Below are 20,055 nucleotides of genomic sequence, written 5' to 3'. Positions count from 1 at the left end.
GGGAATTCTTAAGATTCTACTCTTTTTACTCTATTTACTGTTGCAATACAACCTTTGCTTCTGGCAGAGATAAAAAAGTGATGCTCCCTGACCCAGCACAAAAATGGAAAAATCAGAGCTCATGACTTGTCATTTTTATAAAGTGGCAAAAACAGACTCATAGCCTTGACTGCTACCTAGCTGATATCAGGTATTCAGAATAAGGAAATATTCTTCTGAATCACTTGTAGGAATTCTATTTCAAGTGGCTTGGCTAGATTTTGATATATTATTTTGAACCATTTTTCCAAGCTTTTCTCCTACAGGAAATATGAAAAGGTTACTGATTCCATCACTATTTGTAGACTACATCATGAAAGATGCAATTGCTTGCAGTTCTGGTGCAATGTATCAATTCTTTGGAAAATGGAGCTGCTGTCCTTGCTGTTTCCATCTGCCCTAAAAAAACTGAAGTGTTTTAAATTAAAAGCATGAAAAGCGTCTCTAGTTCAAAAACCGTGCCATGTTTTTCAGAGTAAACCTTGATAGTTTAAAGATTTAAAGGTTTCCGACACTTGTTGCATCGGAAGGACCTACTGGTTGAGCCCTGGATGGACCTCTCCCAGGAAACCATTGTCCTGTCTTGTCTTTAAATCCAGCTCTGTCCAGCTGACAGGTCTGGCCGTATGCATGGAGCCTCTGGTTCTGCTGGTGACCAAAACTGCCATCTGTGACTGGAAAGGGCTGCCTGCGTGTATAGGGAGAAGAGTGCCGCTGGCCGTGCCCATATATTTTAGGCAAATTTTTTCTCTTGTCCCTGGTTTCCACCAATATAGATTCTATGGACACACCAAACAGCTTGTTCCCTTTGACTGGGGCAGAAGCTAGCTTCCATTTATGTTTTAATCCACCTGCCAATGGCAGAGGCAAACCAAGCATCTTACAGCTGCAATAGCTTTGGAAGCGTACTTAGCACCATTGAGAGTGGTGTCTGCTATAAGTTCCAGCGTAGCTATTACTTTGTTAAAATCCAGTTGTGAACGGAGATCACCAGGTGGTGCCTTGTCCTGCATTTCACAAAGCCAGACCAGAGCAGCTCTGCTGAAAAATGAGGCGGTTGTGGTAGCTCTGACTGCCCATGCTGCTGCTTGGTGGACCTTGTGAAGGGCCTGCTCCTCCTTCCTGTCCTCTCCTTTCAAGCCCTCCTCTGCCTCATTGGCTAGGATGGTTGAAGATGTTGAGGCAGACTCTGCAAATTCCGGCTCTACATTATAGATCTTCTTTTCATTCCCAACCTGGGGTTGGGAAAATCACTGGTTGGACCATTTGTCCATGCACCACCTCTCTGAACAGTTTGGGAGAGGGAACCATCTCGCATTCCACCGTTGGTCTTGCAAAAAGTCTATCCTTTGGATTTGTCATGGATGGTTTTGCCCTAGTTGTCACAGGGTCAATGCCCATGTCAGTTGCTGCCTTGGCGTTAGCAAGAGCTTGAACAGACTTGTTCGAAACAGACCATTAAATGCTGGAGTTTCCTCTTCATCAGAGAATTCTGTCTCCCTTTGTCCCTTCTCTCCTGAAACTGAAGCCTCACTTGGAGCGAATGAGATGCCAGAGTTAAACCTGTGTAACGCCAGGCCCTTTTTTTGCCTCCTTGCTGGAAAAGGATGATCCTGTTCTGATATTCTCTCAACATCTACAGGGCTGGTTTGATCCTCTTGCTCAGACATGATCTGTGTTAAAGCCTCTGATATAAGAGCTTTCATCTTATTCGTTAAGTGCAGGTGATCTAGCTCCTGCAGTTGTGGGAGTGTACGTAGCCACCTGCGCCAGTCTCCTCCTCTTCAGATGAGGTTGCCACTGATTTCCAAAGTCCTGAAACTTTCCTTGTAATTCAGACAAGGATTCATCCTCTCCCAAACAAAGGAGTGTTTGGTTTGATTGCTCACCGGCTCCCTCTGGTGTTTCAGCTCTGGCACTAATTCCTAGCTGCTTCATCTCTATTGGCTGAAATAATGAGGCGCGGGAAATTCCATTCCGCTCCGCCTCCTTTTCAGCTCTTGCAAAGCTTTTTATCAATGGCTTTCTGCCTCCTCAAAGCGTCTTTCTCCTCAGCTTTGGAGGACTTGTTGGAAAATAGAGGCTTTCCTCTCATCTCAAGTGTTGCTAGTCTTGCAGCTGCTCTGGGCCCCTGTGAGCTCATTTCTCGGGCTGGGCTTAGGGCAGGGGATCCCTGCTCTTCCCCACTTGCCCTGTCTCGGAGTAATCCCCCATGTTTCTGGGAGATAGGCAGACTCACCCACCCTTGTTTCTCTGGCTGTTAAGGAGCGTGCTCAGCCGAAACTGAGCAGTGACTCTAGTCTCTTTATTATTCAGATGATGTCCTGGGGCCTCGGCTTTTCAGTTTAAAGCTGCAGTAGGCTGAAAGCCTCTCCTATGCACCCTTCACCATAAATTGTCCCTCTGCGGCTCCCCGCCTCAGATCGGGCACCACGAACTCTGTTCCTTTAGGTTATGGCTGGTGAGCTGGTGCTTTTAAGTGCTTACTGCCGGACAGCTCCCCCACCTCACCCCCGTGGCTGCTCTGTCGACCCGTAGAGACAGCCCAGTTTTTACTCACGGTTCTGCTACCATTAATTTTCCTTCTATTAGTTGGATTCTGTGGTCTAAAACAACTTTTCCTCTGGAGCACCACTCCGTACCTCTTCTTTGCATGAAGGCTGAGTCAAAACTGGGCATGCGCAGTCGAAGGCGGGACTAAAGAAATGATTGACTCGGCCTCAAAGCAAGGAAGCAGAGGAACACCCACAAATTGTATTATCCTGTCAGCATGACAGAGAACAACCAAGGTTGTTCAGCAGAATGATTCAAGCACAGCTGCTTTGTTTGCTGTTTTGTGTACACCTCTATTTTAACTATTATTGTTCTTGGTATGAACAATGCACGGGCAATTTATTCATTTTGCCATTATGCCAAAATGAAAATCAATCAATTTTTATTATAGTCACAGACCAGCAAATAAAAGCATTAAAAAACAATAATAATAGTAAAAAGTGAAAACAGAAAGACAGAATAATATATTGTGATTGGTGGGTGGATTGAAAATTCACAAATGAAAGTAGCTCATCTTCTGCCAAATTAATGAGACTTTCATATGAAAACCTACATATAACCTGAAATTAAATTCAGAATCATAATTATTCCCCTAAATCTTTTGCTTTATGAAACCTTATGAAGGTTGCATGCTTATTTAGCATTTCATTATTTTTAGACATGATTTAAGTTGTTATAGTCTAGTGTATTATTTTCCTGTCAGGCAGGTTTCTTTTTTATATACATATTTTTATTGGCATTTTTTTTTTAATCTGAAAGCCTCTTGCACTCACCCGGAAATCTGGTGGCCTCTAAATTTAGAAATTAAGCTACATTAAAGTGACGTGGTGGCTCAGTGGCTAAGACACTGAGCTTGTCGATCAAAAGGTCAGCAGTTCAGTGGTTCGAATCCCGAGTGCCGTGTAAGGGGATGAGCTCCTGTTACTTGTCCCAGCTTCTGCCAACCTAGCAGTTCAAAAGCACGTAAAAAATGCAAGTAGAAAAATAGGGACCACCTTTGGCTGGAAGGTAACAGCGTTCCATGTGCCTTTAGCGTTGAGTCATGCCGGCCACATGACCATGGAGACGTCTTTGGACAGTGCTGGCTCTTTACCTTTACCTAAAGTGAAGCCATTTTTTACAGAAGCACATGCCTGCATCTCCTTACCTGTGACTTTGCTGAATTCTTCTAGTATATTCTCCTTTGTTTTGTTTTTTGGAATTGATCCAACAAATAGCCTATTATTTGCTACTGAGATGCATACACCAAGGTGTTTTCCAGGCCGGATTTCATAATTATCACACTGAAAGAAAAACAATTAAACATTTCCCATGAACTTTCAGCTTATTAAAATACAGGTACCAGTAAACTCTACTGGCCTATATTAATTAAATGTTTACACTATTTAGTAGGATTTCCATCTTTGCATACCCAAACTTTAGTTTTAGAAACTCTAAGATTTAGAGTTTCCAATAAAATATATTTTGCTATTTATTTAAAATCTATGCCACCCATCTCATCAAAAAGCAACTTATATATTGCAGCCAATATTATCTATAAATACAAAACACCCAAAAAGGATCAGTTTAACTGAGAAAAAACAGAGAGAAAGGTGAGACTATACAGTGTATCTTGCTCTAAGTTTCTAAATTGTAAGGTGAGCACTTACTTTTTAATTGGCACCATACTTGGTATGGCAGAACACTCACCAACTTAACAGCTTCCTGTGCTGCATCTTTGGTACAAAATGTGATAAAAGCATAGCCTCGGTTCTGTCCAGAAAGTGGATCCATCATGAGTCGCAAGTCCCAAATCGGGCCTGCCTTTTCAAAGAGTGGCACCAATTCATCTTCGTATAAGTCTCTAGGAATTTTTCCAACAAAAACCTGAAGGAGAATTCATATTTATTAACAAGAACTAAAAGGTACTTTTAGAGCTTTTAATCTGGTCATGAACATGCAGTGTTCTTGGAAACATTATAATGAGTTAATTAGAGGTAGTTCATATGAGTTTCTCTCTCTCCAATTGCTAATTTATTCCTCCTATCAAATTACACCTAATTTGGGGGTTCCCTGGGAGCTGTAGTCAGTGCTTTCATAGGCCATTTCCAGTATGTCCATTATCACAGTACAGTCCTCATTATGAAACTTGCACCTTTGCACAGAAAGGTAACTGAAAACAGTCATAAATATGAACTGCTTCAAGTATCATAAACCATAGTCATCTGTCTTACAAAAGAAAAGAGCTTTCAAAATCATTTCTACCACTACACACATATTTTAACTCTGATAATCACTACTGCTAAAAGCAGGTTATTACTATTCAACAATAATCCACCTCCACCTCCTAGAGAAAATTATTTTGCAATTTCCATCAGTCTGTGGAACTTTAAAGTTCGCAATGGTATCTTTTGATAAAGCTAAATTTAACTTAATGATTTACTTGTCTCTTAATTGATAAAATACAGGTAGTTCTCAATTTATAGCCATTTGTTTAATAACTGTTCAACGTTATACCACCACTGAAAAAAGTGACTTATGACCAATTTTTGCGCTTAAGACTGTTGCAGCGCCTCAGTGATCACATGATCAAAATTTGAGCGCTTGGCAACTGGCATGTGTTTATTTCAGTTGCGGTATCCCAGGATCACGTGATCGCCATTTGCGACCTTCCCAGCTGGCTTCTGATGAGCAAAGTCAATGGGGAAAACCAGATTCACTTAATGACCACATTATTCATTTAACAACCACAATGATTCAGAGGCCGTAAAAATGGGACACAAATCACTTAACAACTGTCTTGCTTAGCAACGGACATTTGGGGTTCCATTGTAGTTGTAAATTGAGGACTATCTGTAATCATTCCAATTTGTTTATTTAGTATAATTAAGGTCAAAATAATTTAGACATATAAACTGCATATGCAAACCTCTGTTCCAATGCCAGGCTGAGATCCTGAGTAGACAGTATCTGGGGGAGGGCCACCATATTTCCGTTGTCCTGTGGTCACATCCAAAGTATAACTAGTTCGTTCTAACAAAGCCTGAATTTTTAAAAGAAAAAAAAAGAGAGAGCAAGGGGCTTTTAATGTCAATAGGGGAAAAGCAACACTTCAACTCAAGGAACTCTTTCAATAGAACATTTTCCCCACTGCTTCATATTCTAGAACAGAGGTTTCCAACCTTGGTCCCTTTAAGACTTGTGGACTTCAACTCCCAGAGTTCCTCAGTCAGCTTTGTTGGCTGACTGTCTTAAAGGGACCAAGGTTGGAGACCTCTGTTCTAGAACACGGGTCTCCAATCATGGCAACTTTTAAGAGTTGTGGACTACAACTCACAGAGAGGAATTCTGGGAGTTGAATTCCACAACTCTTAAAGTTGCCAAGGTTGGAGACTCCTGTTCTAGAATTCATTTGCAAGAGAAATACAGAACATCAACTAAGGATGGTAAAACCCGTCATTTTTGCTAGTAACGGAATTTTATCTATCTGATAAATTTCTTCTTAACATGCCACTGAAGAGTTTCTAACATGCTAACATCACAATCATGCTTAGTGGAATTGCATTTCATGTCTTATTCCATTCATTCATTCATTGAATATTGAATAAGTTTTTTTAATTATTGATTTTATCTGTATTGTATTTACTCATTGTTGTTTTTACTTGGCTGTGAACCGCCCTAAGTCCTTCAGGAGAAGGGTGGTATAAAAATTAAATAATTATTATTATTATTATTATTATTATTATTATTATTATTATTATTATTATTATTATTATTATTATTAATTCATTAATTCATTCATATTTCTTAACTGATCATCTCCCTCAGAAAAAGGCTCTGGGCAGTATACAATATAATTAATAAAATTAACATTTAAATCAACATATTTTCAGATTTTAAAAAGATTAAGGTTTTAAAGATAACATTATAAAATTTCAAAAGGTGAAAACTCCCCAAGACAGAGAGATTAACAGTGATTAATACACATGGGGGGGTATGTGGGCCTCTGTGTCTCCCATGCAAGGCTGTAATCAGGCTTTGACCCCTTTGCAGGCCTTTCATTTCCCACTACAAGAAGAATATAGTAATGATAGCAAAGCCAAGTAAATAAAATGTGAACAAAATCCTTTTCTAATGTTCTTTGGGCAATTTTGTGGCCTTTGTGAGATCAGTTATGGGGTGCCAGATGATACTCCCCCACCCCAGTGCCCCCAAGATGTAGTATTTAGTATTTTCTATTAAGCTTGCCAGTTATTTTTCCGTGGCAGGTTGAAACTTTACCTCTATCATATGCACTGTGCTGAAGACACAAAATCTTCACTAAGGGGAAGGTGGCTAACAATAGACAATAAACTGTCTTAGTATAGTAAATAGCCTTGTCATGCTCTCCAAATTGGAAAAAATGCAAGAGAGGGGATTTTCAATCTTTATTATCAGGCATTAAAATAGTGCATGTAATAAAACAGCTACATATGTCATGCCAAATATACAGCTGCTAGAAACTGAAAATTAAAAAACAACCACCAAGATTTCGGTAACTTTTCTCAGTACCCATTTTTTTCCCTATAAAATCTTAAAATTTGCAAAATTTACGTTAGAAGGCAACATTGTCTTATATTTTAGATATTTCTGCCAATCTACATTTGTAATAGTAAGAGTTTATTATAAAAGGAACTAATGGAGGAATTCATTTTGTGATACAGTTCTTTACTCCTGAGAATAAGTTCCACTTTTATTTGGTTTCCTATTAATACCTGTGTATATATTACCTTAATTTTTGCTTCGTCTGGCCCTTTTGTTGATTCTTGTACTTTGCTTCCTTGTTTCTCTCTCTGTCTATAAGTCTTCATAACTCCACATAAAAATGCACTTTTGTTCTGTGGATATAATTAATGAAAGAAGTGAAGCAGAAGGCATTAAAAATAATCTGAAGTCACTGAAGGTTGAATAATGCTTAGTTATGTCCTGAGAACCAACCAGTATCTTGAATATAACATCACTTGATATATTAAATCACTTGATAATATTAAAACAAATCAGCAGTTCAATTACCAGGCTAATACAAGGCACTAATACTCACATGCAATGCTATATTTTACTTTTAATATTTGAATGGAAACACAGTCTTGCTGTGGAAAAAAAAATTAAATCTGAATTCAGGCACATTTGTTCATATTTGCTGCACCACACTACACTGTGGGCTTATTTGTTCACACCACAGAAGCTCTTACCTTACCTGTACATGCGACAGGTCACTTTCCTTAAATTGCTGTAATACAGAGAGGGCGCCTTCTTCGTTAAATTCCCTGAGAGCATCTATTGCTCTCTCATCAAGATCAATATAAGATACCAATCCTAAAAAAATTAAAAATAGAAAAACATTACAGATTCCTATTTAACTATATAAAGACAAGTTAGTTTCAAAAAACCTACTGCGCTTTGCTAAAATCAAAATAATATTATTTAACTAATTAATAATGTCATACTACAGGTTAAAAGTTAATTTTCCCACAAATTTTGGAATACTTTCGGAAGCAAAATAATCTTACATATCAGGGTTTGAAATAACAGGCTCTGGCTCAGATTTCTAAAAACAAAATCGGTTTTCACAGCTTTTAATTTCTTTCAAATGGAGCCATTACAAGTCATAGATAAGGAAACAATTCCATCATTTCACCACAATGTGCTGCGCCAGTTACTTGGAATAATTTATATAGCCCACCTCCCACTCTTCATCAGAAAACATTATTTTTTCCCCCATGTCTACAAAAAGTAGGTATTACAATTACATTTTTTTCTTTTTTGCCATCCCTTTCCTTTCCATTATTTCGAGCCCTGTTATGCACTTTCAATACCTTAATTTTGAGCGCACAGGTACAGACCTACTACATACAGTAGGACTAGCCCTGATACACATACGCTGAAAGCTTTGGATACGGTTTCTTCTCTATAATGAAAGACTTAAAAGTACACATTATAAAAATGTAGAGCATTGCAAGTTCCATTAAAGTTGCATTTAAATGGTGTAATGTCAGATATTGGTACAATCTTTCAAGAAATATAATGTATGTGTTTTTAATATTTAAAGTTTTTAATACTGACACACCCTACTCTAAAGCACAAAATACAGAAGCAGAGTCATGAGATTGCAATTTCAGAGTTGATCCTGCAATGGTGGAAAGGCCCTGCATCGCTTGTACATGGACAAAACTCAAGATGATTAAAAATCATGAAAATATTTTTAATTATCTAGGCATGAAATGAGAAGTATCCAACTGCATTAACAGACCCAAATGGGTTAAAATGTTAAATTTTACACATGGAGATACATCTCTACAAATATATTGAAGCCAGGCAGTAACGTTTTAGTATGAACTTGTATCTTTACATTCCCTTTTCGAACAACTATACTCAAGCCACTATGTGAATATCAGCTTAGTTCAACCCTACAGAAGTATCTCTCTAAGGAGACAGCACTACCATATCAGACATTCATTGGCACTGTCTTTGGAGACAGATTATCACCTGAGTCAAAATACCATCATAATAAAGACAGACATGGTATTCTTTTGAATTATCTTAAACTTGCAAAAAAAAAAAAAAACATTCTAGGACTTTAGAAAAAGAAGACAGGTTAAATCTTCTCTCTGAAATATCTGAGGCAAGGGCATGAAGGAATTCTATTTACTTATCTAACTATATTCGCCACACACAAACTAAAGAAGAGAAATTGTCTCTTTTCACAGCAAAAGGGTAGGTGCATCCTAAAATTCTTTTGTGTTCTCTTTTTAAAATACACAAGCCACTTGTTCCAAGTAAGATAAATATGATTCAAGCAATTATCATAAAACTAAATACTTCAGTATGATGACTTAAATAAATTAATACTATTCACTAGGATATAGACAAACATATAGACTCAAAACAAGCCAAGCAAGCTACTTCCCCTCCTTAAACCACCTACTGAAATACTATGTTTAGTCTAAGCACCATAAATTGGTGATGGTAGCAAAGTAGAAGCAAATTATTATAATGTTGGGGAAAAAAATACAGTTCAGTAGGCAGCAATGTCCTCTTTTATTTGGGAGAGTCTATGAAACAGTTACAGTGTCCTAAAGACCTAAGGTACCGTCAATATATTCAACCTCAAAGTGAAAGCAGCAGTACATTCATAGCTACACAGTGCAAAATACAGCAGTTTTCATCTTTTAAAGCCTAAAAAATTTGCTTTTTTTTGCCTTCACTTTTATAACCAATCAGAAACAAGAAATGCATATTATACCTGTCTGAAATATTTCATCAAGTCTTTCTGCCACCTTCTGTGGGAGGCCTGCCTCTATCAGTGTCTTGTAGTGTTCTGTGTGAGTAACACTGGAAGTATCCATTGGTTCTTCCTCTTCTTTTAACTGTACCGCATTACCATTCACCTGATTAGCCATTTTATTATGCTGCTGGAAAAAATTCAGGAGCTATATTACATAAAGCCAGAAATAACTAATTTGAAGGACAATGCATTTATCTAAACTAACTGTAAACATACTGCCAGTGACTTGCATTAATTGTTTATTTAAAGCCTTTATAATACAGCTCGCCTAATTTCAACAGAAAATACAGTCCTGAAATACTGTGGAGCATGTACATGGAAAAATGAGCAATTTTAAGTGTACTTCATGAAGTACACTTCATGTACAAAGAATCTACTTTTTATTTTTGTGTGATTAATTTATGTTATCGTAAGGGGGGGAAGGATACTGGAATGCACAAATATCTGCCATTATTCCCTTGGCCTCACAGAAATTTTTGATCAGTGTATTCAGTATAAAGTTCTACAAGGCCAGCTAAATATACAAATGTCAATCAATACTTGCTTTCCATCTTTCCCATATTTTTCTGGCTTCCTTCCATGCTCAAAATCAATATTTTGTTACATAAGAGACACCATACAGCTTCAACACACACTGATTTCCGGAACTTTTTTTGAAAAAAAGAATATGCCACATTAAGTTTGCACAAGTAGAACAGTCAATAAACAAATTGCACATCACATACCAACAAGATGAACTTGTATTAAACTCTGCATGTCACATATTAGAGATTAAAGGAAAGACTGCACTTTCAATTTTTAGTATCAATAGGTAAGATTTGATGCAAAAGTCAGTAAGATGGCAAATACCAATTAAAAAACCCCGCTATCTTTTCAAATGATTTTTGTGAAGTTTTCTAATTCCTATTTGATGGTATTGATCTGGAGTTTGTTATTCGGCCACAACAGACAGGCAATATAAACCCTGCTAAAGATAAAGATTGACTGGGTCATATTAGCAGAAAGATAAACAACCTTGAATTTACTAAAACATTCAATTCAATTTAAAAGATACAAAATGAAGGTTATGACTTTTAAATTATGAATACTATAACTAGCTCTTCATATACCTCATGAAACTTAAAGGCATCCCTCCAAACAGAAGCATTCATTATAATTAGAAGCAAGTCAAAATAAAAAATTAACCCATACTCCAGCTTGCTTTAAAACAACCACTACATCAATGTCAAGAAACCATTTAGCAAGCCATAATCATAAAACTGCAGAACTTGCATTACAAGATGAATTTTGGTTGCAGATATGTATACTATACTACTGTGAGCATATTAAATATCATTAATTTCTACTATTTTTGCAAAATGTCCAATAAATCTTACATTTCTTTCAAGCTGCAGCATTAAGTTTTAAATCACAGCCCTATTTTTATAAAACTTCATGTCACCCAAAATCAGTGTATTTATACAACAAAAGCTTACTGAGTGTCAAGGTTCCAAATAACATCCCCAACGAAATACCAATGGTATAAGCCGGTCTTATACAAAGCACCCCCAACTTGATGCTCTGCAGATGTGTTGGAGTACAATTCCCATCACCTCCTAAGATAACATCTGAATCCCATTAGTTTGAGGGTATCTAACTGAAAAACAATTTCTCACAAATAATTAAGGTTATTTCTTGTAACAGCACAGTAATAGGGATATGCAAAGGATGGATACCCTCTTGGGTACCCAGAGGCAAGAGAGGCATGAGGTCTTCCATAGTGGGGGAAAAGCAAGGCCATCAACAGCAGCTATTGGAAAAGAAAAATGGGGAGAAAGCAAGATAAACTGACTGTGCTTAAATTCAAGCCCTGTGGCAACTACTCAAAAAGAAGGAGAAGAAGGGAAGAGAAGTTTTGCCTTATTCACCTTATAAGACATCTCTGCATTTTTTTTCCTAAGTTAAAACACAGAACAGTCAAAAAGATCTAATTTTGAGCTTGGATGAGGCTGGACCACATCCTATCCGGGAATGTCCCTTAACTCCCACATTACAAAGTGTTTGTCTTATAAATGTAACACATTTTCTGTTTTGCGCCCACTTCTACTCAGTAGCACTGTACCCTCTTATGGTGCCTCAAAAGAAGCTTTTCCAACCTTCTGACAGAATTATTTTGATTTATAACTTGTGTACGGCTTCACATACCTTAAATGAGGAACATAATTCAAGATGAACAAAAATTAAATAGTTTTATAGAGATAACAGCAAGACTATTATCCAACAAATAGTGGTGTGAATTTGATCAACTTAAACAATATACATTTCTTCTAGATATTTTTGTTGTTCTAATGACAGAAATGCCCTTTAAAGTCTCTTCCACAACAAAACAGCAATGCTACCAAAGTAAAGAAGAAAATATTTGGAGAACAAAAAAGAACAAGAGCAAGTATTTTTTCTAAATATATCTTCATCAAACTGGTGCTGTCTAGATGTGAAGTACAACTCTCATTATGACAGAAGTGACAGTTTTACCCAACTAATAAGTACCAAAAGATTATCGGTGCACTCAATTCACATTACACTTCCTCAATGTAAAAAGATTTAGAAGATTCAAATAAGTCTACAAAGTTTTACTGGTATGAAGAGTTACAATATGAATACAGGTTTACCAGGAAATAACTCATGATCCCACTATTCTCGCTATAAAAACATTCTTTTAAATGGGAAAAACAAATATCTAAATAAATAATCAAAGCAAATTTGCAAAGAATATCAGCAATAAGCAACTCAAGAATGGTCTCTTAACAAATATGCACTATCTTCATCATTATACTGTATTAGCAAAACCTTATATATTTAATTGATATCTCACTTTTTGTCACAGAAGCTCCAGCAATGAACATAGTTTCTTCTGCTATTTTTCCCAAGTCTGTGAAGTAGGTGGAGCTGAATGAGAATGACTGGCCCAAATCACTCAGTTTCTTTGACTGAGGGTAGACTATTCCAGGTGTCTCCAACCTTGGCAACTTTAAGCCTGGCGGACTTCAACTCCCAGAATTCCCCAGCCAGATTTGCTGGCTGGGGAATTCTGGGAGTCAAAGTCCACCAGGCTTGAAGTTGCCAAGGTTGGAGACCCCTTGATCAGAAGCCTCCCACCCTTCATCCAACATTTTAATCCAGTGTTCCTCAACACTGGCAACTTTAACATGGATGGACTTCAACTCCCAGAACTGTCCACACATCTTAAAGTTGTCCAAGTTAAGAAACACTATCTTAATCGCATAATACACTAGTTCTCATGGTAACAGAAGGTGCCAAAAATCTAAGGTTCACTGAATTATCAGCTTCACACAGAATGTGTGTAGGAATTCACTATCACTGTGTAGGAATATGTAGGAATTCACTATCACTTTGGCTTACAGATGCCACATTATATTAGAAAATACAATTTGTCTTCAAGTACAACAAGAGTGCCAATTTGATGTGGTGGTTAAGGCATTAGGATAGAAACTGGGATACTGTCTTTTCTAACCCGGCCTTAGGCACAAAGCCAGTTGGGTGACCTTGGGCCAGTCCCTCTCTCTCAGTTCTAGCAAGGAGACTACTTCTGAAAACTTTGCCAAGAAAACTGCTGCAGGGATTTGTCCAGCAGTCTCTGAGAATAGGACACAATTGAACGGAAGAAAAAAAAAACAGAAAACTAAGAGTATTCTTCAAACGTTTAAATTGCAGTGCTGTTTCCAATAAATATAAATACAGCCCAGATTATTTGTGTTTTGTAACAGAACCTTTTTGATACAGTACCTCATGCAGCCCCAGTGATTGCAGAGGAATAATATTAATTCTACTTAATTTTAAAGAAATGCAAATGTAGAGAAATCAAGTTTAATTTTTGCCTGCGCCATTGGAATTGATCTGTAATATACCATTAAAAGCCACGTAAACGTCTTGAACCATTCTGCCAATTAACAAGTCCCTCCACTAATCGATATTAAATAAACTAAGTACTGCCAATTAACATGTCCCTCCACTAATCGATATTAAATAAACTAAGTATTGCCAATTAACATGTCCCTCCACTAATCGATATTAAATAAACTAAGTACACACATTATGCTAAATAATAATCATGGTTTACAAACTACTACACCTGAATTTATATAGCATGCTATGCCAAAACTAAAGAAATATTGATTAGTGCATCATGTTAACCCATCAGAATTAAATAATCTCATTCAATTAAGATTGAATTCGGGACCGCCTACTGCTACCGAATACCTCTCACCGACCCGTGCGCTCTCACAGAGAGGGACTCCTCAGGGTGCCGTCAGCGAGGCAGTGTCGTCTGGCGACGCCCAGGGGAAGGGCCTTCTCTGTGGGGGCTCCCACCCTCTGGAACGATCTACCCCCAGGAACTTCCGGACCTCCGAACCTTCCGTCGCGAGCTTAAAACACACTTATTTATCTGCGCAGGACTGGATTAGATTTTAAATTTATTGGTTTTAAATGGGTTTTATTATTTATACTGTTTTTAATAATTCGGCCTTTTAGAATAAGTTTTTTAATTGTTATTTTAATTGTATTTATATGTTTTTTATTTGCCTGTGAACCGCCCTGAGTCCTTCGGGAGATAGGGCGGTATATAAATGTGATTAATAAAAGATCTAGAGAAGCTGCAGATATACACATACAACAATAGTTTTTCAGCCTTTTGCTACTGAAGAACAGGGCTTGCACCAACTACAGCAGTTGCTATCAGACCTCATATAACTTTCTGTTATCCTACTTGTCTCTTCTCCATAAACTTTTGACATTATGCTTTTGGCAACACCCAAGACAAGTAGCTAGAGGATGATCTGGTTTTTCCCTCCCAAGTCTGGAAATTAGGCAAGATGCAGACAAGACCTCTGACTTTTCTTTCACTGCGTTTGACAGGCACTATTTTGCCTCTCATGTCTCACCCAAGTTCTAAACTTAATTATTGCACTTTGTGTCACACTTGACAGAGTACTTAAAAGAGTACAGTGCAATGTCAGAAATGACATGCATAAGCAGGACACTGAAGAAAACTGAGAATGCTTCATTTATAATACCAAACTTTACATTTCTTTCACCTGTGCAAACTAATCAGCAAACTAATCCTATCTTCCATTCTAGTTCTAGTTCTCATTCTGCTTTCCACTTCTGTTTCCGCATTTGCACTTATTAAAATCCTTCAGCAAAATCTATGTGCTACTATATCCTACAAAATTGGTGGCATAGTGAAGAGATGTTTGCAAGATGAATTCCGTTTTGCAAGGCCACCTGAAAGATCTATTATTAAAGAATGTCTTCTGTATTTTATTGTTACATGGAGAATGTCAACCCACCCTAAAACATTGATGCTCTAGCCATACTATTTCAGTTGTACACGTGCAGTCTGATTGCTTGGTTGCTTGTCCTGATGTAAGAACAGGGATTCTGTCTGCATCCGTGCAAGACTGCATAACCATAACCATATCTATTCAAAATACATTCTCAATTATCTGAACTACACCCCTAATTGCTATCTTATCCAGCTCAACTGCTTCTTGGCATGGCTTGATTTTGATTTTAAAAAATGAATGCATGGAAGTAACCTAAGACCTAAGACAATGGAAGTAACACAAAGTTTATCTTTTTAAAAGCTAGCAAAAACCCTGCTTCATTAAATTACCTCAAAATTTAATCAACAGCATTAAGGTCAATAAAGTTGCAAGCATACCACAAGTCCTTATTTTGTCCACAGAATGCCAAATAGTTATCAATCAATACTAATTTTAAAAATCATGATTTAACTTATCCTCATAAGACAACAAAGCTTGAAGAAATGATGAAGGAAATTTAAATTAAAAGTGGAACCGCTGCAGCTTTGCCAACACACATAAAATTTCCAAATAAGAAGTACTGTATATGCTATTAACTGCAGAAGCATAAGCTATATTGCCAAAAAAAATACATATGGAATATTTTGGCAGCAGAAAGTTGTTCAGTTATTCAAATTTCCCAAATGGAAAGTTTAGAACCCAAAAGAATACTGCATAATTCAAGATTTATAGAGGGTCTTAAAATTTCAAGTTGACAAGAATTTCAAAAACTATGTCATTATACTCCACTTTAAAATGGCAGGATTAATCAGGAATGGAAACTCTCATCAAACCATTTACAGAGGTGTAATCTTATTTCCTACAAATATACAGCCTTCAAAGCATTCTACGGTATCATCTTTAACTTCTACAGTACCACTAACCTGAGTGAAACAGTAATATAAACTTAGAACATCCAACACCTCTTAATGTACCACAGAACTGCAATATTACACACAGAAGAAACTCAACTGGCTCAGAATTGCTATGCCAAATAGCGCACTGCTGTCCCAAGGAGAAGCATTATTAGCTTTCCATTTTTTGGAAACAACTTTCAAGCTTATCAGTAACCTTGACTATCACTAAGTGCTGTATCTTTTTATTCTTGATGAATGTATTTTATTCTCCTTATGTTCACTGAGAGTGTATGCACCAAAGACAAATTAATTCCTTGTGTGTCCAATCACACTTTGACAATAAAGAATTCAATTCAATCCAATTCCTATTCTATTCTAAACAGCCTCACCGTTTCTTCAAGAACCAGAATTATCATCGGTTTCCCTTCTGTCCATTCCCAATTTGACAGCATGAAAAAAACAAAAACCACCACCCACTGAAATAACTTCAGATTATTCATTACCAGAAATGGGCGTGTAGAAAAGTAACTGGAAAACTATATCCCGCAGCCTTTTTTTAAAAAAAAATTTTTTGAAAGCCGCTTCAGAGATTCCCAACAGAGGAAAAAAATAATAATAGCACGTTGCAGCAACTGTTTATTTTTGTATGGTGTTTTTTTTTCCGGAAATCGGTGCTTCACAACGCCGCCGTCCTAACAAGAGCGCAGAGGAGCTCGGATCCACACCGCAGGTTTTACCGGCCAGCGAGCCCCACCGATCTCAAGCCCCGGCGCCTATCAGACTTGCCGTCATATTTATTACCCCGTCCATCCCTCGCGTGTTTTTATGATTTACGATTCGGCCCGCTGATTTTCCACCCCGGGCTTCCTCCTTAAGGAAAGCAATCCGGTAACTGCAGCCTCCGGGCGGCAAGGCTTAAACCTGGCCTTTCACCCGCGGGAAAAGGGAGAACGAGGGGGAAAAAAAAAAAGGCCGAGATTTGTTTCCCTCGGCGGTTAACGGGACGGGCCCCGCCAGAAGCAGGTGCCTCAAAAGGTGGTGCGGGGTCGCCCCGCTTTCTCAGATCGAGGTGAAGAGCCGGCTGAGGCCCAGGCGGGAAAGGAGGCCGGCCGCTCATTCTCTCTTCGCTTCCCGGTCGCAGCCAAGGCCCAGCGCGCGCGGATGAAGGAGATCGACCCTCAACGGGCCCTCCCCACCCCCCGGCGAAAGCGGGGCCTTTCCTCTCACCGGGCGCACCCGGCAGGCGCGATGCGGCCACAAAAGGCTCCTCGAGCGCCGTCGCAGCGCCGCCTGGGCCTCGCCCTGCCGGCCGCTTCCCCGCCCACCCTCTCATCCTTCTCCTCCCCATCCGACGCAAGACACACGCGCGGCTGCCGTCGCTGCTGCTGCCACCGCCTCCTCCTCCGCCTCCGTCGCCGCCGCCGGGTTGGCTCGGCCGGGCGCGTCCTTGGCAAGACTCACCGGAGCGGGACCTGCGCGGCGCGGCTGGAGCAGCGGCTGCAAATGGCGCGCGCTCCTCCTCTTCCCTCCCCTCATGGACAGCCAAGAGCGATCCCGGCAACGCGAGGGGTTTCCCGGAACTGTTTCCAGGGACTGGAGTTCGGCGGGCCAATCGGAAGGCAGGGTTTCAGAAGGACAGGAGCAGCGTTCCTATCGAAGCCGGGAGGCTGGGCCCGACGGTGATTTTTGTAGCCAATCGGGTCGAGGGCGCCCGTCTGGCCAATCCGCTCAAGCGATAAAAACTATGGCGCGCCGGTAAGGTCGAAACGGTGAGAAGGAAAGAAAAAGCCGGGATTTCCCCGCCCCCCCTCTTTTCATTATCCCGCTCCGAACGTAGCTCGAATCCATCCCTGAGAGTTACCCGGCTTTAACGGCTTCAGCCTTAATTGGCTACCAAAATGTCTCCTTCAAGGGAGAAAGCTAGCCTTTCACGGCCAAAAGACCGAGAGTTCTTGACAAGCTAGCCTTCTATTTGCAGAGAAGACAGAATACCCCAAAAATTAAAAAAAAAAAATACTTCTATTGTTCTGTGCAATAGTCTCTCACTTCGGCAAGGGAATCCTGCGTTTTTATTCTGGAAAAATTGAAACGACTATTTGTGCCATATTTAAATAAATAAATATAAATATAAATAAATATATATATATCGGATGTTGGCGATCACGTTGGCAATCCTGTTTTTGTCAACAGCCGCATGAAAAAGTGCTGCTGAGTTTTGTCCAAACCAGTCCCTTAGGTTTTGAAGCCACGATTTTATTTTATTTTGTTGAGTACATATTAGATAATATATATAAGCATGAATTGAATACATAAAATGAATACAGTTAAAGGGAACATTAGGACAGGGATGGTAGGCACCCTGGTGCTCTTATGCATGCCCCTTACAGACCTCATAGGAATGGGGTGAATGATGTTCTTCTGCCTGAACCTCACTTGCCTTCAATCTTTTCCTGGAGGATTAAGTGAAGGATGCCATATTTTTCTGGGTGTTGTATCACACGTCCAAAATATTCTAACTTTCGATTTTTAATGGCTTTGATTATTTTCCTTGGCTCTCCTAGGCGGCTTATCACCTTGTTTGTGATTTTGTTAACCCAGTTTAAATTGAAACTGCAGTCCTAAATACATTTATTAGGAAATAAACCCCACTGGACAGTCTCGATGAATTATTGATGGAGGTGCTGACCAAAATGCCAGGAGACTGAATTTTAGGCCTCCCATGAAAACCAGTTGGGAATTATCTCTTGGTCCAACCTAGTTTATAAAGTTGTTGTGGGAAATTACAAAACAGGATTATTAAATACTGTATGTTCACTGCTTTGAGTTGTGTGTGTGTACAAAGGGAGAGAGAGGAGGGTGGGATAAAATCTAAGAGGCTGCAATGTAAACTTGGTATTTTTCCTCAATGATGCTGTGTTCATTGGTGTATCTAATGACAGATTAGATTCATGTTTTAATTTATTGATTATATTAAAATACTGTAGGTAGTGTTTCTGATCAATTTTTCATAATCACTGTGCATTTTGTTGACTGTTTTATCTGTAAAATAAACAAGTCTTATCTGTAGCCTTCATTTTGGATTATCATTTTTCCAGATTTTTGGCTTTAAAATATAAGATATTGTAGTTAATTTTTCCTCTGAATTTATTTAGATATTAGATTTTTGTGCTGCCCATCTTTTCTAGAAACCTTAAGACTTTTCATCACCTTTCTTCTCTTGAAGTCGCACTACGAGAAGGATGCATATTTTTTTTTCATTTCTTCACCTCTAGGTTGATAAACTAAGTATAACTGCTAATAATGCTTGAAGGTTATTCTGCCTCAATAAATGATTACTATTTCCACATATACAAGTAATAGTTTCTGTAACATGAAATATCACTCTGCTTCTAGAATTATACAGCCTTGAAGATGATAAATGTGCTCAGAAGTCACTCTTAAAATTCAGATTTGATAACAAAATATTATTTTGAATAATATTTGAACATAATATTGTTAAATATTTTTATCAGAACAGAATACAAGACTCTATATCAGGGGTCTCCAACCTTGGTCCCTTTAAGATTTGCTGGCTGAGGGAATCTGGGAGTTGAAGTCCACAAGTCTTAAAGGGACCAAGGTTGGAGACCTCTGCTCTATATAGTCAAGAATATTTTTAAGCTTTACTTTGTACATGAACTAGACTAGTATTAAAATTCATTATTTCAGATAGTTAAATGATCTGCCATTTTTGTTAAATTACAACATCATTCCCTAGTCCTCTAAGAAATTCCTAAAGAACTAGAAAAAAGTTTATGTAATTCTCTTCCCCCTCCCACCCATCTCTCAATTCCCTCAAATTGCTTTGGACAAGAACAATTATCCATCCTTGGGGAGAAGACACTATAAGAATATACCTTAAAGCAATAGGAAAAAATAGTGGTCCTTCTGAAACTTAGCT

At 38.5% G+C, this 20,055-nt stretch overlaps 1 protein-coding gene across 8 annotated transcripts in view; it reads right to left on the bottom strand.

The window, feature by feature from the left end:
- The window catches only part of HNRNPR (heterogeneous nuclear ribonucleoprotein R), a 37,897-nt gene extending 20,211 nt beyond the window's left edge, over positions 1-17,686 (bottom strand). For 5 of the 8 annotated variants that reach the window (XR_009156570.1, XR_009156569.1, XM_058195398.1 and 2 more), the window contains exons 1-7: positions 17,577-17,656; positions 9,854-10,022; positions 7,808-7,926; positions 7,341-7,448; positions 5,501-5,614; positions 4,282-4,458; positions 3,740-3,875 (exon numbers count right to left, since the gene is read on the bottom strand). Coding sequence is in view for 6 of the 8 variants with exons in the window: in XM_058195398.1 (XP_058051381.1) it covers positions 3,740-3,875; positions 4,282-4,458; positions 5,501-5,614; positions 7,341-7,448; positions 7,808-7,926; positions 9,854-10,022; positions 17,577-17,651 (898 nt within the window). In the remaining 2 variants the exon portion in view is untranslated. Of the gene's footprint in view, positions 1-3,739; positions 3,876-4,281; positions 4,459-5,500; positions 5,615-7,340; positions 7,449-7,807; positions 7,927-9,853; positions 10,023-10,439; positions 11,409-16,618; positions 17,382-17,576 lie in introns of those variants that run through there. The other 3 variants (XM_058195397.1, XM_058195399.1, XM_058195400.1) reach the window with 3 other exon arrangements.
- Between the last annotated feature and the right edge of the window lie 2,369 nt (positions 17,687-20,055).

This window comes from Ahaetulla prasina, chromosome 10, assembly GCF_028640845.1.
Source record: "Ahaetulla prasina isolate Xishuangbanna chromosome 10, ASM2864084v1, whole genome shotgun sequence".
Classification (NCBI taxonomy): Eukaryota; Metazoa; Chordata; class Lepidosauria; order Squamata; family Colubridae; genus Ahaetulla; species Ahaetulla prasina.
The sequence above is the reverse complement of the archived record's forward strand: the minus strand, read 5'-3'. Positions and strand labels throughout refer to the sequence as shown.